The sequence below is a fragment of the Thermobia domestica genome, chromosome 5 (assembly GCF_964235325.1).
Source record: "Thermobia domestica chromosome 5, izTheDome1.hap1.1, whole genome shotgun sequence".
NCBI classification, from domain to species: domain Eukaryota; kingdom Metazoa; phylum Arthropoda; class Insecta; order Zygentoma; family Lepismatidae; genus Thermobia; species Thermobia domestica.
Window position 1 is genome coordinate 150,737,807 of NC_137458.1, and position 24,106 is coordinate 150,761,912.

The 24,106-nt window shown below is 36.5% G+C and overlaps 1 protein-coding gene across 1 annotated transcript in view; it reads right to left on the reverse strand.

Moving 5' to 3' along the window:
• LOC145686180 (pancreatic triacylglycerol lipase-like) overlaps window positions 1–24,106 on the reverse strand; it is a 160,375-nt gene that overhangs the window by 44,319 nt on the left and 91,950 nt on the right. Inside the window, exon 3 of the mRNA XM_081759200.1 lies at window positions 17,139–17,284. Coding sequence (XP_081615326.1) covers window positions 17,139–17,284 — 146 coding nt within the window. The remainder of the gene's footprint in view (window positions 1–17,138; window positions 17,285–24,106) is intronic.

Genomic DNA, 24,106 nt, shown 5'->3' on the forward strand with positions numbered 1-24,106 from the left:
CGCCATTTTGAATCGAAGATGACGACTTTTCCAACATGTCGGAATTTTCCCCTCACATGCGCTGTACTCTACACACTTGAACGCAATTTCGTGATTCCACCATATCTACAAATTGTGTAGAATTAGACGCCCCCTTATAATATTCCTAGCACTTTCTTACACCGAACATGACTATTTTTTTCAAGTTTAAGGGCGGATTCGCAAACTACGCATCAGAATAAACATCACCTCGAAATTTCTACCTCCTAGATACAGCCATTACAAATTTCACATTTTTTCGATTTGCGCCGCGAAACGAAAACGAATTTTAATGCTCTTTTTTCTATCATAAACTATGTTCCTAGCTTCACTGCCTGACAAAATATGACGTTTCTATGGTGTGCGGAACTACTCTAAAAACCAGCATTTCAAAACGACGAAAAATTTCGACACTTCATTTACATGGAAAATGTCGCCTTTTTCGTGATATCGGAATTTTCCCATTACTCACATCCCATGACGAACAAGTATGCAAAATTTGGTGTTTGTATGTTTTGTGGAAGTACGCAAACAATTAAGTGTGTTTCCGATTATAGAGGTATATAATAATTCCACAGTCGCGGGCCCGCTACGTACCAGTACTATGTGAGCAGTAGGTAGGAAATCCAGAATCTAGGGAAATGAGTAGTGTAGGGGAACGACGTGAGCCTACTAGGCGGGAGACCTGGGTTCGATTCCCAACAAGTTTTTGTGTCACTTTTTCTTTCTTTGAAAGTTTATTTTTATAGCATAGGTGATTGAAAATAAGCTTGACTCTATCATATACGGCATTTCATTCCAACCGGACCCGCAACTAAAACTATTAAATCGAAAGGGGCACTTTCCCACGTATCTTATATATTATAAATATGTACGCTGCCGACGAGACAATTTTCAAGAGGGGCCCATTTGTGTGTGTGTATGAGCGTGTGTGTGCAGTAGCGTACGCAGGAATTTATTTCGGGAGGGGTCCAAACTCAATATCTGTGTATTTTATATTGAAATTCCTAAACTTGTCCCAGAAATTAGGCTACATTTACACAAAAGTTGGAATTTCGGGGGTGGTCCGGACCCCCAGGAACCACCCCCTGCGTACGTCCCTGTATGTGTGTGTATTTCCTTAAAATTAATATTTTATACTTTCCATTTGTGGTATTCACTCCAAATTTGGTATACGCAGGTATCTTAACGAGGGACATAAAAGGGGAGAGAGATATTTTGCAATCGTTTCCGGTTTGAAGTAGACACTGTTGTCGCGAGACAAAATGTATTGTTGTCTTGTATGGACACTATATCGTGAAAAAGATGCCCATTGTTTCTTTCAGACTCTTTTTGGGGAACACCGCCTCCTCAGAGTGCCCCTGGCGAGATCAAAATAATACGTATATAATACAATAACAAATAGAATGTTATCAGCAGTGCCCCCGGGGTAATACTCCCCCCCCCGAACATTGCTTCCAATAGAGACACTGGTGATGCTCCATTTCCAATGCTACATATGTTTGATATTAAATACTTCAGTATCGTCTCGAAACTTTACACGAACATACTGCCTAGTTTCGAGACCATCTCAACAGTTAGCGTATAAATATATCCTTTCCGTCTATGTCTGTAATAACGAAAATATTTTGTTCACGCAATGCCAACAGAAATTATTTTCATAAAACAAAGCAACGTGATAAGAAAAAAAACGCAAGATAAAACAAGGGCGGCGGGGATTCGAACCCAGACCTGCTACTCAGAAACCAGACACTTTTCCGCGGAGCTAACTTACTACGTTGAATCCTGCTTGTTCTATTCTCCTCAATATACCACATAAGAGGAAAAATTAAGGCAATTCAAAAATATGGCAATTTTGAATTCAAGATGGCCACTTCTCCAATGATTTGTTTCTTCACTTAAACTGAACTACGTCCTTAATAACATAGCGAAACCTGGCTTACCTACCAAGAGCACAACTTACAATTTTCATGGTTACAAATTTTTGAGCCGCCATTTTGAATCGAAGATGACGACTTTTCCAACATGTCGGAATTTTCCCCTCACATGCGCTGTACTCTACACACTTGAACGCAATTTCGTGATTCCACCATATCTACAAATTGTGTAGAATTAGACGCCCCCTTATAATATTCCTAGCACTTTCTTACACCGAACATGACTATTTTTTTCAAGTTTAAGGGCGGATTCGCAAACTACGCATCAGAATAAACATCACCTCGAAATTTCTACCTCCTAGATACAGCCATTACAAATTTCACATTTTTTCGATTTGCGCCGCGAAACGAAAACGAATTTTAATGCTCTTTTTTCTATCATAAACTATGTTCCTAGCTTCACTGCCTGACAAAATATGACGTTTCTATGGTGTGCGGAACTACTCTAAAAACCAGCATTTCAAAACGACGAAAAATTTCGACACTTCATTTACATGGAAAATGTCGCCTTTTTCGTGATATCGGAATTTTCCCATTACTCACATCCCATGACGAACAAGTATGCAAAATTTGGTGTTTGTACGTTTTGTGGAAGTACGCAAACAATTAAGTGTGTTTCCGATTATAGAGGTATATAATTCAACTCAGAAAACTCTTCTCATTATAACAGTGTTAATGTTCCTCATATTAATGTCTTCGTATACAGTATAAATGATGGATATGGCAAATAAATGTGACTGAACTTTGAAGCGTGACTGTTTATTTGATTTGCTTTTTAATGACTGTCTATTTTTTTAAAAAAAGAATATTTTCCTATATTGAAAAAAATAATCAACAATCAGGTTCGAACTGCCGTCCTTTCATTCCAGAATTTCAACAGTATTACTGAACACGCTTGACCGCGGATGCAACTTATGTCAGAATGCGTTGTAATGTTGCTAATAAAATCGATCCAAGTGCAGGTTCACACTTCGAATTTTTGATATACATTTTCTGTGTTTTTCAGTAATTTCAACTGAATAAATTTATTGATTTTGAATATTGGAACTGCGTTTGTTTTAATTGTATGCCCATCGCAGAAATGCGTAGTTTTCTATTCTTCAAACTTTGCATCTTTTTCAGTGTTCCTAATACTTATGAAGTGCGTTCAGTCATTTTTTCTCTAATTTTCCCTGGAATATTCTTCACGTAATGATTTGTCTGAGTAAGGTTTCATAGAAATAAAGTTTTTTCTTGGTTATAATTTTCTTATTTTGCTTTACTTTCTCTGAAAAGTCTTAAATAATTATTCATTACTACACTTCTTTGCTAAGGAAAGCAAAAAGAAGAAATAATATATGAAGAAAACTGGGTTAAAATGTGGAAGTTACAATAAATGCAAACTTTTATTTATTTATTCCACTTGTTTATTTATTTATTTGCGGATGACAGTACACTATCGTTATTTGCTCAATTCTACTGCTCCTTACGTATTAGGGAGTCCGGCACTGCGGTCGCTGCCTGACCGTTGCCAACCAAGACATATCATACTGTATGTTTCCATTAAATTAATAAATATCAATATGTGTATACAATTCGTCTGAACTCGATATCTCGCACAGAATTCAAACACCTGATATGAGCATCATAGTGAACCTTTCCCACCATTTTTCTTTCATTCTAGGTGAAAGATCTTAAAATGCCGAGACACGTGTTTAACACGTTGACCACCACTATATATTTTGAGCTTTCTCATCTGTGCGCCACGGGCAACAATCCGCCACTAATACTTTATTTTCGCCTTTGTTTTAATCCCATAAATGTATAATTTTCTTTGTGTATGGTTTTGCATACACGCGGCGTGGATATTAAATTTTGACTTCTAAGCCATATATATGTAATAGCATACACACCTATAGAGCGAACGTGAAAAAGTGCAATATATATTTGTGTGTGTGGAAAACCATACACAAGGCGCTGCACAAAGGAGCCGTGTGTATGGAAATCCATATTGCCAGCCCTATTTTCCCCTTCGACGTCAGATATCCATCCTTAGCGGTACCTTACGTCACAAGTCCTATGTAGTGTCCAAATTTGCAGTTTATGCAGTTCGGTCTAGGCGTTTATCAGTCAGTCACTAATGCATTCAGTCAGTCAGGATTTCTTTCATATAGTTGAGTTCTTTACCTATTTAACAAAACATAAAATACTATATATTTTGTTACTGTTAGAATTCTGAATTTGAAGTTTCTAGCAAAATAATAAATAAATACAAGTAAATACTATTTAAATTAAATATTTTATATTAGCAAAAATGTTATATTAAAATATAGTATAGCAAAATTTCTGACTACAGTGTTTCTTTATCTTTTGTTATTTTGTATAGTAACATGTATTTTTGAACACCATGATGAGAAATGTACTTTAAAAAATAATGTAATGCATGTAAATAATAATAATAATAATAATAATAATAATAATAATAATAATAATAATAATAATAATAATAATAATAATAATAATAATAATAGACTAGTATATGAGTCACAATGTTGTGTACTTGAATTTCGTAACTTTCTACGGATCACTATTAGATTTCACATTTCAAATAAAAAGTTAATGTATCTTCTGTTCATAATATTAAGAAACAAACAATTATTATCCAATATGGTATATATTATATGTATCGTTAATTTTAAATACTAACTCATAATGTTACTGTATTACAATTTTTTGACTATTAAAAGATAACCATATTAACAACAAAAAAGATAATTTGTAACTTTCTACATAAAAATTGAACTCTTCATTATTTATAACATTAAGGAAAACATATAACCTAAAACAAGAATTTTAGGAATGATCAAAAAAAAAAAAAAGGATCAAAAACTTACGATCTTGGCCATAAATTTTAGGAATGACCCAAAAATGCATCCAAAAGATTGCAATCTTGGCCAATAATTAGTTTTCAGAACAGTGACCACAAAATTTTTGAACGGCCCCTAAATCGAGTTTTCATTATTTTTTTATTTATTTATTTATTTTTTTTTTTACAGAATAACCACATCATACTGAATAAATGGTTATATTTGGTTTGTATACACTATATGTAGTTCTTAAAATATGGGGCGTACAAGAAAATGTTTGATTGAGTGAAATATATGGAATTTTTTGGATCAGAGGCCACAAAATTTTTGAACGGCCCCTAATCGAGTGTTCATGTTTCTTGCGGAAGAAGCACATCATACTGAGTTAATTGTTAGTTTTGGTTTCTCTACACTATATGTAGTTCTCAAAATATGGGGCGTACAAGAAAATGTTTGATTGAATGAAATATATTGATTTTTTTTTTTTTTTTTGGATCGGGAGCCACAAAATTTTTGAACGACCCCCTAAATCGAGTTTTATTATTATTATTATTATTATTATTATTATTATTATTATTATTATTATTATTATTATTATTATTATTATTATTATTATTATTATTTTACGGAATAAGAGCGTCATACTGACAAGGGACATCACCCAATTGTCCGGCTCCGATTTCAATGAAATTTTTCTTGCTGATAGAGGACATGTATTCATTACTTGTGATGACAGAAATTTTTGCCATGGTGCAAATTTTCTATTTTTTAATAATTTTTAAAAGTTGTGATGTAGTTAATAGAGATTACTGCAGAAGTCCCTTACTACCCTTTGTAAACGGAGTGTTAATGAAAGAACAACCATGTAGATACGTATAGGGCCTAGGGGGAAGTCGTATGGTATGTATGACCTTGACGGCAGCCATCTTAAAATCCGCCATTTTGAATTAAGGTCAAGTTTCTTAAATGGGAATAGGGTAATATGATACATAATTTCGGGCTAGAATTTTATCAGGAAGACAATGGTGAAGTTAGTTTTAAGATGCGCCCATATGGTGAAAAGTTACAGGCATATTAATTGTTTATACTTATCATGTGCGCAAGTTCCTTACCTCCGCTTCTAACCCGCGTATTAATGATAATAAGTGGATAAAGGTTTTGGTAATACGTATTATGCCTAGAGGGAAGTGATACGATAAGGGTATCATTGACGGCAGCCATCTTTAAATCCGCCATTTTGAATTAAAGTGAAGTTTTGACAACTGAAAACCAACGCATGTGGCATCAAATTTTAATAGTAAATTTTCCCCAAAAGCCAATGATATGCTTATTTTTGTTCAATAGTTAACCAGTATGAATTTATGACTCTTCTAATGTGCACGAAACGTCCATTATTCGACCTTTCAAACTGGCAACACTCCTAATTTTCACCACATGTTTTAAGATTCAACTGGTACTTTGCAATTGTTGTCATGGCTCGTGTTTTCTAAATTTATTACATTTTTTAAGAGTTGCGATTTGTCAGTCCATGTATAGTGTTGGGATAAGCATCCAGCAATCTTTCTGAATTTTGAAGACTTGCCATGCAATTATTAATTTCATAGGCAATGTAAATATTTATTTCTTATACCTGCCCTTCAAAAACTCGTTTACTGACATGAATCATCACAGAACGAAAGAACTCCATCTTTGCATTCAGGTAATACCGGAGACGTAGCTTGTAATGGATAGTAGATGAGACGAGAAATCAAATAAAAATTCACTTCAAATAAGAAAACGAAATGTGATTGTTGTGTAACTCAATGGTCTTTTGTTTTTTTATATATTTATTTGTTTGTTGTATATTTATTTATTTATTTATTTATTTATTTATTTTCTGTGGCAATATTTTAGCTAGTCAGACAAAAACGTCATTCGTTTTGTAGCGATTGTTGTCGATGGTTCATGTTTGTAAGATTCATAATCAGTATTGATCGGGAACTCGATTAAGTTACACCTCTTTATAAACAAGTTACCTGTTTTCATATTTTGTTCATGGTACAAACAGCGTATTGGGAACAGTCATATTATGTCTCTTTGCTATGTTCTATCATTGCTGCTGATCCTTTAAAGTTGTAAACTTGTATTTATTAAAAAAAAATACTGTTTATCGTTTGCGAAACATGTAGGCTACATTTCATGATAATTTTCAGTTCCTGTTACACCAATTTCTTATAATTTCATTTGTATTTCTTTACATCACATAGGTCCATAGATTCCTCATGTACTCTGGGTTAAAATAAATAATTACACTGCCTATGAAAGTAATAATTACGTGGCAAGTTTTCAAAATTCAGAAAGATTGCTGGATGCTTATCCCAACACTATACATGAACTAACAAATCCCAACTTTTTAAAAAAAATGTAATAAATTTAGGAAACATGAGCCATGGCAACAATTGCAAAGTGCCAGTTGGAATCTTAAAACATGCAGTGAAAATTAGGAGTGTTGCCAATTTGAAAGATTGAATAATGGACGTTTCGTGCACATTAGAAGAGTCATAAATGCATACTGGTTAATTATAGAACAAAAATAAGCATACCATTGGCTTTTGGGGAAGATTTACTATTAAAATTTGGTGCCACATGCGTTGGTTTTCAGTTGTCAAAACTTCACTTTAATTCAAAATGGATGATTAATGGATGATCTCAAGATGGCTGCCGTCAATGATACCCTTATCGTATCACTTCCCTCTAGGCATAATACGTATTACCGAAACCTTTATCCACTTATTATCATTAATACGCGGGTTAGAAGCGGAGGTAAGGAACTTGCGCACATGATAAGTATAAACAATTAATATGCCTGTAACTTTTCACCAAATGGGCGCATCTTAAAACTAACTTCACCATTGTCCTCCTGATAAAATTCTAGCCCGAAATTATGTATCATATTACCCTATTCCCATTTAAGAAACTTGACCTTAATTCAAAATGGCGGATTTCAAGATGGCTGCCGTCAAGGTCATACATACCATACGACTTCCCCCTAGGCCCTATACGTATCTAAATGGTTGTTCTTTCATTAAACTCCGTTTACAAAGGGTAGTAAGGGACTTCTGCAGTAATCTCTACTAACCACATCACAACCTTTAAAAATTATTAAAAAATAGAAAACTTGCACCATGGCAAAAATTTCTGTCATCACAAGTAATGAATACATGTCCTCTATCAGCAAGAAAAATTTCATTGAAATCGGAGCCGGACAATTGGGTGATGTCCCTTGTGAGTAAATTGTTTTGGTTTCGCTACACTATATGTAGTTCTCCAGATATTAGGCGTAGAAGAAAATTTTTGATTGAAATATATTGGATCTTTTGACCCAAAAATATAGCATACTTCATCACATTGAGAAACTTCTACAAATACTCGTTTTTGTTCAGATAACTAATTAAAACTAAATTGCTTACTATTCTCATTTTTACAAATATTACTATTGTCCCCATATTACAAACGCAAATTGTCAGAGCTTTAACCACATGCCATTGGAAAAGATATTCTTTCAATTCCTAGGTAGCAATAGCTGCACGAAACCCGATAATATTTTTATATAGTTCACCTTGTTTCATGTATAAACTAGTTGACAACTTATCAAAATATGTACCATTGAAATTAAATCATGTCATCCTGAAATGGGATTTAATTATTAATTATCCATTATGCTATCAAGATATTTAAACACAATAATTTTCTGTTATAGATATTGTAGTGCCGATATAATGTAATAATTTTAGAGTACCAGAATGCATATTAATTTGCATAATAAAGTGTTATCTTTTTTTATGAATACAAGTAGCAAATAACCGTTTGTTTGTGTGTAATATTTCGCATTCTTCCCTCTGTACTTTTTATACAATTCGTTTGAAGTGGAAGGCTCGCATAAAATTCGAAAACCTCATACGGACATAGTGAAAGAGTTCAACCTCTTCCTTTTATTTTTCTTTCCTTCTAGGCTAAACACATAATGACGATGTAACTTATTTCTTTAATTGAAAAGTCTAAAAAGCAAATTTCGTGTCTGTAACCTTAATAGGGATGCACGCGAGACGCGAGAAGAAAATTTTATGCGAGACGAGACTAAACCATGCGAGACGAGACGCTAGACGAGACTCGGTTAAGTCTCGTACGAGAAGTCTTGCAGTCGCTGTCTTGCAAAATTTATGAATTACATTTAATTGTATATTTAGTGATTTTACATTTATTGAGTTTTCTAAGTTGAGCGTTAATGCCTCCAGGAACAAAAAAGTGATTGGGCAATAGACATTTTATGAGATTTATTATTATTCAAGGTTGATTTTCAGAATTAAAGCCTTCTTTAGTTTCTAAACATCATTAAAAAAGAAAAGCTTTGTAAATTGGAAATTTATAACAGCATCGATTTAGGACTTTATTTTGCGACACAAACACATACACGCGGGCGCGCACGAATACATGAACTTCTGTTTTTGGTCTGAAAAGCGAATAAGACTCCTTGTTGCTTCGAAATGTGATGTTTCTGTTGTTTCTGTCTTTTTCACGTTACTACTAGCGATTAATGTTGGGGGATGGCGAGGAAATCCCCTCTCGTCAAAGTTTATCCCCGGCCCGGCTCGCAGAAATAACACGATATTTTTACATGGAATAAGTATTCTCTTTCTATATGTTTGTTAAAAACATCCCCCTCTAGTTCGGAAGTTTAATTCAAAAACTGGTTAGGTAGGATGGTCCTATAGGTTTGGTGGGGATGGTAGTAATGGCCCTATATCTATCAGTAATTTTATTTTGCAGATCTGGCAACACTATATAAGTTGAAAGCGAAAGTTGATAAAATGCGAATTCTGGCAAAACTGCAGTTAGTTCAACTGTATGATCTGGAAATTGATCCAGAAAGATTTTTTAGTATCAAGTATAGTTTGCTGGATATTTTGATTCTCGCAATTGTTAACATATTGCGTTATGCACAAGTCCGTTGACACAAGTAATGTTATTCCTTGGTGGTTGGTGTAAAGGGAGATAGGCGACAATAGATGGCAGCACTGTTCTCCTACACAAGTAACGTATTTTTATATTTTCTCTGCTGCTTCCACAAATTTAAAGCTAGAGAGTTTAAACTTTCTGAAAAGAAAGTTCAAACCTATTATAAGGGAACAATCCGTGTCAATTTTGGATATTGTGACGTTAGAGCATTCCTCGGACTAGAAGCAGGCAAAGACAAGGTTGAAATCCGGTTAAATAAAGACGAAGAAATTTACATATAGTTCGGAACTGGCCACCTGGAATCTCTAACCAGGTAAAAAAATAGGGTATCCGTAGCTGGCGGAGAAAAATAAGCAAGTCACTAGTATTTCCATCCCATTGGTTGAATCGCGAACTTCTAAATACGGTTGGATTACTTGCCTCCTTGAGGTTCAAGGAAACAACCGTCGAGTTGATTTAAGCCTCCACGGAGGCTAGCACACCTAACTGCTCTTATCTATTGACGACGCTGCTATTGTTCTTGGTTTTACGGTTTATTTGGTATCTCCTACTCGGGCTTCGCCCACCAGACGGTTTTCACGATGGCGGACTCTGGCGTAGACACTGGCAAATCCATAACCGGTCGACACAAGTTACCTGGCCTCATTTTAGGACCTTCCGGATGTTCGACTAAGGTGGAAAAGCGAAAAGAGCGTTCAAAAGACCTAACTGCTCGTACCAGGAGTGCATCTCAAAGTTCCATTAACTCTGTTGCATCACTGTCTTCAAGAATCCAAGGTAGCTATGCTACTCGTTTGCAGCTTTCACCACCTAGTAAAAAACCACATAAGACTTTGGATATTGAGATAGGTACCAACAACATGGAAACCGAACCATCTGCAGCTTCTGATTATTCCAGTCCACCATCTGCAACAACTTATTCATTTCTTTTGACGAAATTCGACACTAAATTTGCGAACGAGAAACATATCGCCATACAACTTCGCAAATATCTCCCTAGAGCTTCGTTAAAAGAAATTGTCAAGACTAGAAATGGATACATCTTTAAAACAGAGGATCCTAATTTACTCAGCACTATTAAGAACAAAGTGCCTATTGATACGTTTGGCAAAGATGCTCAACTTAGTAGCCTTAATGCATCTAAACAAAAACAAATGCCTCCTCCAAGACGTACACCACTGCTATCTGTGGTTATTCGGGGTGTCGATCCTTCCTACACCGATGAGGAGATTCAAGAAGAACTAACCTACGAAGGACACACTCTCCAGAAAGTTCTGAGAACCCGTAACGCTACAGGCCCTACATTCATGGTTCGAGTTTTAACATCATCGCAAAGCACCATAGATAGTCTGCTGACAAATGGCGCATATATATATAACAGGAAGCATCGTGTCGAACCCTCTCGCTCCTCTGCACTAATGCCTGTTCGTTGTGAAAAATGTCAGGCTTACAATCAGCACACTACCGCCAACTGTACTAGCACCAACGTCTGTGGTTACTGCACTGGCGAGCATTTAACACGTGCCTGTCCAAATCTAGAACGGCCACCTACTTGTTCTACTTGTCACGAAGCAAGCTATAAATGCAAAGGAAAACCTGCTCCTGAAGTAAATCATCCAGAATATGTAGTACCATTGCGCACACATAATTATTCCGAGGATGATCCTCCTACTATGGACTCACCTATAACAGTGCGAAATCTTCTTTCTTTCCTCACGCTTACCTTACAAAATATCCAACCATTTCATCGCTCTCACGTCTTACAGCAAATTACTCACGCAGCAAGAGAGATTTTTCATGTTAACTTCTATGCAACTTATTCAGGACAAAATGTATACTTTCATACCTCTCGCTTGGAAACCACTGTTTAGCTTTGTCTGTTTCATCATGGCTTTAACGTTTATATTCCTTAACATTCGTTCACTTCACACAAACCTTTATTCGAAGCGTTACTACTAGAGGAAAGAGCCACAGTCTTTATTCTTAATGAAACCTTCCTTACTCCATCCATCTCTTGCCAGTTTCCTGGCTACACACTGGTTAGGCAGGATAGTTCCCTTCCGCTCAAACGAGCCAATGGAGGAACAGCTGTGGGTTTTCCACATCGTGTTCCATCTCGCAGACATCATTGCAATTTACCTGGTCTTCCTGAGTACCTACTACTCACATTATACTTCCGTAACATAGCTATCACTGTTGCCACCATTTATATCCGACCCGGTCATCCACTACCTACCTCATTTGTTCAGTATATTTCAGATAATTATAAACGATTTATAATCATGGCCGATTTTAACATGCATAGTAGATCAGAACACGACAGAACCGCATTCCGAAACTTCATTACAACTCATACACTTGGCATCATTCATAATCTGCCTAAACATACAAGACCCATCTCACAAACTACTCCGGACATCGTCATTACTTCAGCTAATCTGGTCTCCCAAGTACATATCGATGTTCTTGATCCAGTCGGCAGTGACCATGTTCCAATTAAACTTCAGCTCCGTACAACTTGTATGAATTCCTCTAATCATTTCCAGCGAACTAGTCTCCGCTTTGATAAAGCAAACTGGGATCAGTATCGAGCTCATCTCATGACAGCTATAGAGCCATTACAACCACCCACTACAGAAGACGAACTATATGCTCACATAGACAATCTCACCACCACAATTCAGGAGGCAAGTTCTCTATTCATTCCAGTTTCTACCTCCACACCATACCGGCCTACATTACCTCCGCAATATCTCACATTCGTTACTCGCTCTCGACAATTTTATAGAGATTTTCAAAGGACTGGCAATCCTGAATCACTTCGGCATTATCAGCAACTTCAGCGGATGGTCAAAAACTACATATCTGCTTACAAACTACGCTGTTGGGTTAAAACATGTAATTCTCTCTCTGATGTCAATCATCCGACGAAGTATTGGAAACGTTTTAACGCTCTTTGTGGAAAGTACACCAAAACACCTTACCCACTATTACAAGAAGAATCTCGCATTCAAACAGATACAGACAAAGCCAACGCTTTCGCTGATTTTCTTCAAACAATATTCACACCTAACGGATCTCCTCCTACTTATCACCATCCAGCAGACACAGTCAATACTTCATCTCCTTCTTTACAGCCTCATCCACACCATACTCTTCCACTTAATCAACCTTTGACAGAACCAATTACAGTTCAGGACATCATCACTGTTGTTCGAAATAAACGTAATAGTGCACCAGGATTCGATAATATCACTTATCGACATATCAAAGAAAGTTCGCTCCCATTGCTTACTCTGCTTGCCAGCATCTTTACCTTCATTCTCCGAACAGGCTATTTTCTTATCCAGTGGAAGACTTCAAAGACGTTAATGTTTCCAAAACCTCACAAACCACCTGAAAGCGTATCATCGTATCGCCCAATACAATTAACGTCTACCTTCAGTAAAATCTTAGAACGCATTCTTGTCCGACGTCTACACGCATACATCGACAGACGTCACCTTCTTCCCATCCATCAAGCAGGATTTAGACCAGGCTATTCTATCAACGACCAACTGCTTCGCTTATCCACTATGGTCACACATCATTATAATTCCGTCAAGCCATCATGTCTTGTACTGTTTGATCTAAAGAAAGCGTTCGACAAAGTTTGACACTTAGCACTTATCTATAAATTAATACGGCACCGTTTTCCACTCACATATATCCGTCTGATTTACAACTTTTTAGTGGGTCGCCTTTCCTATGTTTCTATTAACAACTGCCTATCACACCCTATTTTTCTGCTATCCGGAGTTCCTCAAGGATCGGCTTTATCGCCACTTCTGTACATTCTCTACGTTGCTGATATGCCTCCACTACCAGATAAAGTCCATCTTTTTCAGTACGCCGATGACACTGCATTCCTTGCTTTGGGATCGACTATCCAATCAATAAACAAATCTTTGCAAACAGCTATTAACGATTTCCTCCGCTGGTGTGATAGATAGCAACTTACAATTAATGCCACGAAAACTCAGGCGATTGTATTCATTCCCTCTAAGAAAACCTCACGAGTCCGTCGAAATCCCAACCGCCTCACACTTCATGTCAACCATACACCTATACAGGCACGCTCAACAGTGACCTATCTGGGCATTACATTCGATAGACATCTAACATGGAAACCACATCTTCAAACGGTCACCGCCAAGGCTTACAATAGACTCAATCTTCTAAAGAGGTTAACCGAAACAACATGGGGCTTGAAACCTACTACAGTATTAAATACCTACAAAGCTTTCCTACGACCGACTCTAACATACGGTCACACTGCTTGGATTGCTGCTGCACGCTCTTTCTACGAAAAGCTCTTAATCTTAGAAAGACATGCACTACGTATTGCATTTCGCATTAAGTTACCTAGCCCAACAGCAGAATTATACAACCGCATTGAGTTTCCATCTCTACAGTTTCATCTTGAAAAGTTACGTCTCACCTACATACACAATCGTTATGGAGCACACCATCCTCTACTTCTGACTACTATGCATCATATGGCACTCCACCCAACAGCATTTCGATATTTCCATCCGCCACTCTCACTCCTGTATACTCTGTACTGCTACACACTACCTCCTGATGCACTAGACCTGGAGTTACTTGCTGACTACCAAATTCCTGACCAGCTTCCGCTCATCTTTCCATCCTATGTTGCTCAATAAATCCACCCACAACTGCCACCCATTCCCTACCTGATGTTAAAGCCCGCAAAGGTCATTAAGTCTTTGATAGTTCTAATAAGCTTTAATACAGAACTCTGAGACCCTCACAAAGTCATACACAGCTACTATTTCCATACTTCAGTTCCCTAAGAGAGGGCATAACCCTCTAACAGGGCTCTAGCCGGACGGGCTAGTCACTTACAAAAAAAAACATATAGATACAGTAAAATCCGGGTTTGGTTCAATGAGTTCAGAAAAACATATACAGAAACGTTATATTCTTTATATCCTAATTACATTGGCGACTTTTTTTTCGGGGCAAAAATGTGCCCGTATATCATACTGGAAACAATTTATGCTGGTTTTGCTGTAAATTACGCTAGTAATTTGACGAAAATTTATGGTCCAGCAATCGAATTCCAGCACAACTTTTCTTTTAATTTGGAGCGAAGGGGACACAATTTCGGATACCATGTTAACTCTAGGTTCCGTCTCCTTAGGATGTTATGAACATTCATCCCATGGAAAGTAGTGGCAAACCACCATGGATTCACCTTGCCAAGGGACTTTTAGGTCAAATACCTGCCTTCGGACAGAATATCACATCATCATTCATTACAGCCATAGAATAACACATTGCAAAATTTTGACCCAGAATATACTATGCGAGACTGCGAGACCATGCGAGAAAGTCTCGCGCGAGACGAGAGATGAGTCTCAAAATTTTATGCGAGACGCGAGACGAGACTTCACATTTGCGAGACGAGACGAGACCAACATTTGAGGCTGCTAGACGAGACGAGACTGTTGCATTTCTCGTCTCGCGTGCATCCCTAAACCTTAAGGAATTCCAGTAAACGCCATCTCTTTTTCTTCCCTTCTAGAACAAATATCAAACGTTGGAACAGGTTTTTGATTAGGAAAATGAAAATATAATCTTTCAATGTTATATTCTACGGTTAAACCGGCTAGGCCAAAGGAGACGGCGATGATGAGAAATGAATGCAATGAGAAATGAAAACACAGTGGAAGGAAACGGGAGAACCCCGAGAAAACCGAAGCACACGGTGTTTGTACGCAACAAAGTCTACTTGGCGTGAGCGAGGATAGAGCAGGAACCCCACGCACCAGAGGTGAATGCTCTACCATCTTTCTCAACTTCCTGACTTATTTTTCTATTTCTATCACTTTGCAGGATTACTGGACTCGACAGGGACACGAACACAGAAACATCGATTACAGTTAAAATTCTATCCTTGCTACTACAGAGGGACTCGAACCCCAAAGGGCTTCACCTCACGATCATCAGCCTAGCGCCTCAGACCGCTCGGCTACACCCACTCGCAACCACTAAGCCACCGCGGCTCCTATGTTTATTATTATTATTATTATTATTATTATTATTATTATTATTATTATTATTATTATTATTATTATTATTATTATTATTATTATTAGGAACCTTCCTGATGACGTGATGAGAATCGGGATATCAACTAGGTGAAGTGTTCTGACAATGAAAATGGGAACAATGTCTGTTCTCGAATCGTTGGACGACAAACACTTCACGTGGTTAATATTCCGACATGTTTTTGATTATTTTAAATGATAGGTGTCTATATTAAATTTCATGCCTCTAACTTCGAGAGATTTCAAGATATGAACATCTTATTATAATATTTCAACCAACATTTCCCCCTTCCGTTTCCAATTTTCAAAAATCCTTTCTTAGTGATACCTTACGTCACAAATCCCATGCATTCTCCTAATTCCTAGCTTATGCAGTTAGGCTTAGACGTTAATCAGTCAATCACTCATTCATTCATTTAGTCAGGGTTTCTTCTTTTTTTGTACAGAAATATAAACGTCAAATCTACATGTTAAATAAAAATGTACAACACTGCTTTTCTTATTCGTGTTTTATATATATAGATGTTACATCACAAACATCCAAATTTTGGAGACATCTACATCAGCGCAGTAATAACTAAAATGACACGGCTGAGACAGTGTATATTCAAAGTACTTTAGTGGCATGGTTGTGAAATGGCATATCACAAATGAATACGAACAGAGCTGCAAGGGGTTGGCTTTTCTGCTTAAGAAAAGGCTTTATTTCGAAACAAGTGCTTACATAAATATCAGAATGATTTGAGACATCAAATTACTGCAAAGATCTTTATGATCTATACATCTATTGAAAACTATCTACGTGATTGAATACGATATTTATCCAAATAGTGTTTAGCGAGAAAGAGCGTTTTAAGGAGAAAAACTATCGAATGCTTGTAACTTTGTTCCTATTCGCTTGTAACGTGCTTTATTATGAACATAGTATTCAACACTAAAGTTCTTTGGATACACACTACTTCGACCGTTTCTGTTGTATTATTACCGTTTTAGAGGCTTCCAAAATTTGAATGCTTTTAATAGTGTAGTGTTCTGAGTTTGCAAATCTGAATAATGCGTTTGATAATGCAAACTTTTATTTAAGATGTGGATCTACATTTTTTTTTTTTTTTTGCATCTGATTTTCTGCACTTTTTTTTAAAGAAAGGTATGTAAGATCATTGAAGAATATGTAAGATCATTAAGTAAGTCCAATAAGAGAGATCTAGTAAGCTTACTTAACTTACCTCTTCTAATCCAATTGGCACTGTTTGAAGTGCCTCCAGGCTCAAGAAAACCATGAATATGAAAAATCACGGGTAGAGAATAGTCGAAAGAAGTATTTTTTAAGTTTCCACCAACCCGAAGCAATTCATATTGGTCAGGATTTTCACTGAAAGGAAGAATAAAAGAAAGTAGCAGAAACAAATTTTATAGTCACATTCAAGTTTATACGTTAGTACTAATTCAAAGACTATCCATAGTTCTTACGTATGATATAAACAGTCCAGTTGCTAGTAGACATGATAATGTACGAGTATTAGTCAAATAATTCCAGGAATTTTGTTGTACCTCTTTATTATCACAGTATAAGTATACATTTCCTTAATTGCCTTCAAAGTGCCTTCCTTCGGAACACACATACTTGCTACACTGCTCCTGCCACTGCTGGAAACATTGACGAAAGTAGTCTTTTGGTATCTTCCGAAGTTCAGCCGTCGCCCTGGTTTTGATCTCTTCTACTGTTGTGGAAACTGATACCGGTGCTGTTTCCTTAAAGAACTATTACCATGAGCTGTTTTAAGGCTATCGAAGCACATTTTCCCATTTTGTACATGAATTTGATGTTTTTGCACATTGCTCGAACTGAGATATTGCTCTAACTGATCACCACACACTACTCCGTTCAGCTACACTACTCTGGTATGCTACTCCGTTCAGCTACACTAGCCTGGTATGACCTGTTCACACTTGTCAAAATGAAATCATTGAGTTTTACGTCCCACGGTTATGCCGGTGAGGCTAAAGGAGACGGTGATAATGAGTAATGAATGAAATGGTGGAATGAAGAAAGTGGGAGGAAACGGGAGAGCCCCGAGAAAACCCACGCTGTTCACACTTGTCAAATCCATATTTAGGTAACTTAATTACTGTACTGTACAAGATTCAATATGATTGGATCACTAATACCAAAACTGTAACATCATTCCGGGAACTATTTGAGTGCCCCTCGTATTGCTTGATTCGGCTGACATCACAATCATTCTGAGTCGACGCCGCACTGAATATAAATTTACGACCTACTAAATATGTGACGCCTTGATCCAATTGCAGCCCATCCTTCCCAGTCTAGTAGCTACGGTGTGTATCTTTAGTACATAAGAACTGCTTTTTATTCCCAATGTTAGAGCATCAAAAGGACTTTAGTGATTCAGGACCTGCTTTAAACTGCAGGTCTCAAGTTATAAATTGATTCTTAACATCCTGATTGAATCGTTAAGCTCCATGAGAAACGGAGCTGCACTTTGGAGTTTTAATTAAATGTATACTCAGGAATCGAACGCAGATTTCCTGTACAAGAAGTAAGAACTTACCACTATTTAGCAACGAGGGGATTTCATGTTCTTTGTCATCGCACGTTAACTACACAATTTCAAATTAGTAAATAATCATAGAACCTGTTTTTTCGGTTATTGATTACCAAATTTACATTTTCTGCACTAGATTAAACGTAACCTATGCAGTGGCGGATTTAGACATCTTTCAGTTCTAGGCAGTTTATAGCCGGAGGCACCTCGCCCGCCACTACTCACCCGACTGAGCTTGTTCCTTACCCGTCAATTATAGTGAACGTTCAGTCAGAAGGTTAGTGGATGACGTCATGCAAGTTATCTGACCAGTGTTGAGTGTGATCTATGAAGTCATTTTGAAAAAAGAAATAGGAATATTTTTGAATAATAATGAGAAGTACTAAACCAAACAAAACGTTAAACGTTAAAATAATAATATATCTATTAAAATGCTACAATACCAATAAAAATGTATGAGCTACAATATCTAATTTTTTATTTCAACCCTTTCTGATTTCACGTTTAACAAAGACGTGAATAAATTCAGTTTCAAGTACTTTAAATAAATTATTTAAATACATCTTTTTCATGAAGTTTGTGTTTAAAATTATTGTTCGAAGTCTTTGTATTTTAATAAGCCTTCTCCAAAATCAATGCAAATGAATTGTGCTGCCATCTTTGGAGCTTTTTAAACTACATGTTTGTGGACGTTTATATGTTGGTGCCCAATCATTTCGACAATGAAATCTCCGAAACTACAGGCTCTAGAAAGATGATGTTTTCACTGATCGATTGCAAATTTTGCGTAGATTGTGTAGATTGTCCACTTCTAATTGAATATTTAAAAAAACATGGCCATTATTTCTTTATTACTTTGTTACGGGTACGCTGGAAGTGTTGAAATTAAAAAAAAAAAACTAAAGCATCATATCCTACGCATTATACATTCCATCACCATATTCTTATATACATGGGTTGCATATGTATCAGGCGTTTGTTTCGTGGCTAAATAATAATGAAAAAAGAAGAATAACCATTTTTCCAGTCTAAGATGAATCTTTACTTTTGGGGTGTTTTGCCCCATGAACACCATATATAACTGACATTATAATTAATTGTGTATGTAATGTGTTTGCTTATTACATACTGCATGCAAAAAGAAAGAAAACACTGGTCATACATGAATTAGAAACTACAACCAGAAGTAGGCTCAAATCTTGCAAACGGTGCGAGATATTGAGAAAAAATAATCGAAAAAATCTCCCTTATAGGGACATGTACAGATGTTGTGAGGAATGAGAAGGAGATTTATGCTCATATACGAATGATGTGCTGTGTAGAGAGCGCAGGTACAGCTAGTCTATATATTAAAATTCTAGGTTTATGTGCTTGTCCTTTCGACAATGAGATCTCAAAAACCACAAGTGCTAGAAACGTATCGTTTTCACTGGTCGATTACAAATTTTGTGTAGATTGTCCAGTTCTCACTGAAATTTTCAAAAACCGTGTTGTTATTGTTCTATTCAATATTTTTAGGCGCCGTTTCAAGCCCATAAGATTAACATTGTTGCAGGCCGAACTACAATGTTAGACAACCAGAAGAGAAGTTACGTATGGCAGGTTGATGGATATTACAGGCGCTTTGCTTAAATCTGAATGGCAAAACTTATTGCATGCTGGTAACTTCAAAGGTCTCAAGAGCGCATATTCAGCTAGTGTAGAAGAAAAATGTTGCAAATGTTGATTTTTTTTCTTTTGCGTGCGTTTGTCTGTGAGTTCTGTGGCCCTAGACAGGTTGCCTTATTTGCCTAGTCGGACGTTGAACGTAAGCAAAGGTTAAGTGGAAACTACGAAATCATCATCTGGTTGATTTTTATCCACTATGCATGAAATAAACAGATTAAATAAATGTAAGAATTTCCTAATGTTTGAAAAGATCGAAATAAAAACTTTATCAAAATGTTATTTATTTTTACACTTTTGGTGTGTTTCTGACCAACAGAAACTGAACAAAAATGAAATAGTCTCATTCAATTGCCACACAAAGATGTAACTTTTTAATATTATTGTAAACGTGTAAACGTATTCTTTTGGATCTATGAAAAATGAGTTTAAAGTATTATACTTGGGAAACCACCTAATAAAATCTTTCAGAAAGTAGGTGTCACCACAAGAGAAGAGTTGGAAAGCCCTGCTCTAGTTAATCTTATGACATGTTATTCGTTTCTTCATCATGGCATTATATTTTCCACATACATACGAGTTCCTATAAATTCTTGTATGTGTCAGCAGTTCTTGGAGCACAACGAAAATATATAACAAATTTGTTGCAACCCACCTGCAGGCGGGCGGGCGATCCAACCATATTAAAGTTCATTTGCAAGCCTACCGTGACAGTTTTAGGGGGTACAGCCAAAATTTAAGGGGAGAGCTAGCCCCCCTATACTCCTGTGGATACGGGCCTGGATTGATATATGAGTTGAACCCAATACATAAAGAATGATATTCGCTTTTTACTCTTTCAGAAATTTGGATTGATCTATATAATTTGGCGGGTTTTTAGAGGAAGATGCCTCTGCACTATGAGAACGTAATTTCGCTGAAGACTTTCGAAAAGTGGAAAAGATTATACACGAGATAGTATATACGCCTTTGGGTATATAGGGCCAGATTGTTCTTTTTTATGGACAAATCTTCCGAAATTGATATTACACGCTGCAAAGGAAGCAATTAGATTGAGAACTAGTGTATTGCTGGAGAATAGGGATTAAAAAAAAAATTGTGAATTATATAAAAGAAGGATGAAATGAGAAAAAAGGCATGACCTGTGAGAAAGACGGCAGGGTCAAACCAAAAGAAAAAGAAAGGAAAGTAGCTGAAAAATTGCAAAAAAGAAAAAGACAAACCTTTATCCACAGCAAGGACGTACATAATTTCTTTAAATCACAAAAATGTTCGTAGTAAACGTAAATGAAGTTTTCCTTATCTTACAATGTTGCATGTTCATTTACTGCATACTGTATAACGTAAGATAATAATAATAATAATAATAATAATAATAATAATAATAATAATAATAATAATAATAATAATAATAATAATAATAATAATAATAATAATAATTCACTCTCTCTTGTCGTTGACTGTATGATCTTCCTTACCATTTACTGAACAGCTTCTGACTCTATTTGAACGTTGAATGTAGTCGTAATTAACGTTATGTAATATTAAGGAATCAAAACTAAAAGGACTATAAAGCAGCCCAACGTAGTCATTTAAGGTTGGAAAGGACCACAAACTTTCTGACCTGTGACCCAGAAGCAGTTAAACTCGTGATCCGAAGTCAGGGCCGGCGCGAGGGGGGGGTCGAGCCGTGCCACCGCCCAGGGCGGCACGTCTAGTGGGCGGCAAAATTTGAAAAAGAAAAGAATACTATTAAAATATAATGTTTCGTAATAGGCCCACATGGAAAAATAAAATTGTGTTCCCTGAGAATGTAATTAAACTTACTTCACTCACATTCAGGAAATTACTCACTCAGGAAATTCAGAGCATTCCGTCTCATTTTAAATTCAAACTACTACCCACAGGTATCTCGTTGAAGATTTCCCTTGCAGCAGCGTAGATAAGATTTTCAGTTAGGGCGGATGAGATTGTCAAGTGTCTTTTATATTTTTTCTATTCAGCAATATTTAGTAAACGGTTAGCATACGCGCCTTTGGCGTGGGAGACCCGGGTTCGATTCCCGGCGGGAGCTCATGTTCGGATTCCACGTTAATCAGTAGGTCCACGTCTCATATAGCCTCGCTGCTGAAAGGAACGCTAAACTAAAATCAACTCAACTCAACTCTAACGCTCCACTCCAAGTACGCAAAAGGTACACTCCCACTTGAGACAGGCCATTCTAGCCTACAGCACCTAGAGACATTTAGGTTCTAGCTGCGAGTTTTTAACCAATTTACATGTTGTTCATATATATATATAGTTTTTATATTTAAGCAATAAAAATCATGGCCGAACACATTAAAAGAACCATGGGAGGGCAAAATAAATACCACCATTACTAAGGAAAAGGTGTCCAAAAAAATTGTATTCCTATTCTTAGTGAGTAAATTGAAAGTAAAATACTGTTTTTGTTGAGAGCTGCAACATATTATACTTTAGTGCTAGACTGTACACCAGATATTTCTGGTACAGAGCAAAGGATCGTTCGTTTTGTACAAATTACATACAGTAATGGAGAATGGCTTATAAAAAATTGCAAACACTTTCTTGGTTTCGTATCAGTAAAAGACATCACTGGTCTAGCTAGAACTGACAGAAGTAATAATTAAAGAGCTAAAAGAAATGAACTTCTATCGAAGGTATGAAGGGCCAAAGATATGACAATAGTTCCAATATGAAAAGTAAAAATAAATTCCCAATCCTTCTATGTTCCTTCACTAAACTTTGTCGTTAACGATGCAGCCACAACATCTCAGTCCACCGTTTCATTTTTTTTTTTTTTGTATAGTTAAAAAAAGTTTATGACTTCTTTTCTGCGTCAGTTGAACGTTGGGCCATACTAAAGGAACATATTAGCAGCCTCACTTTAAAACTATTCAGCACTACAAGATGGGAGAGTCGAATTGATGCTCTGACTCCACTTAGATATCAAATAGAGGTTTATGATATCTTACTTCGAATAAGTAACGACAATATAATAGATAGAATGATCGTCCATGATGCTCTGTGTATAGCAAACCAGCTACGTGGCTTTACTTTCTTTACTCACTCGTTATGTGGTATGACTTTTCACTCCACATGAACATAGTAAACAAAAGTATCCAAAGTATTGATTCTTATGTGTTTGATGCAGTAGGATTTCTCTAAAACAAATCTGAGAACTTTCAGAGGAGCAGAAATGATGCAGTTTCAATCTTACTTAGTTGATGCAATGGAGTTGGCATCAGCATTAGATATGGATGATCCATGGATAGGTAATGAAGTGCAAGCTCGAAGTCGAAAGAAGAGACAGTTTCAATAGAGAGCAGAAGATGAAGCTATTTAAGAACCACAAACAAGATACACGATCGATTTTTATTACAAACTTCTAGACGTGATTGTGTTAAATTTAAGAGAAAGGTTTGAGCAACTTAAACATCACAGCGAGTATTTCGATTTTCTTTACGATATAAGTAATCTGAACGATATGCCACCTGAACTTTTGTCTGAAAAGTGCCTGCATTTTAATACGCGAAGAATCGAAAGATATTAACCCTAGTGATTTGAAAGACGAACTGAAACTATTAACCGCTATAACTAGGAATGCAATGGATATACCCGATTGCAATGAAATGAGCTGAGCGAGCTTAAACTACGTAATCAGGAAGCGTTTTTCGGTGATTATTCCTCGATGGTACATCGGATTTTTGATTTCGACCTATGTTGTCACTCAGCACGACATACTCTATCAGCGTGCTAAGTTTGGTTGAGATCGGCCAAACGGTCTAGGAGGAGTTCGCGGACAACCAAACGGCTAACCCGAGTATAAGAGCTTCGCTTCGCTCAGCTCAATTAAGCCTAAAAGTTCACCAAAAGAGACTAACATTAATTAAGGAATATTACTTTGCTCCCTATGTCAGTGTTGCATTTATGATTTTGTT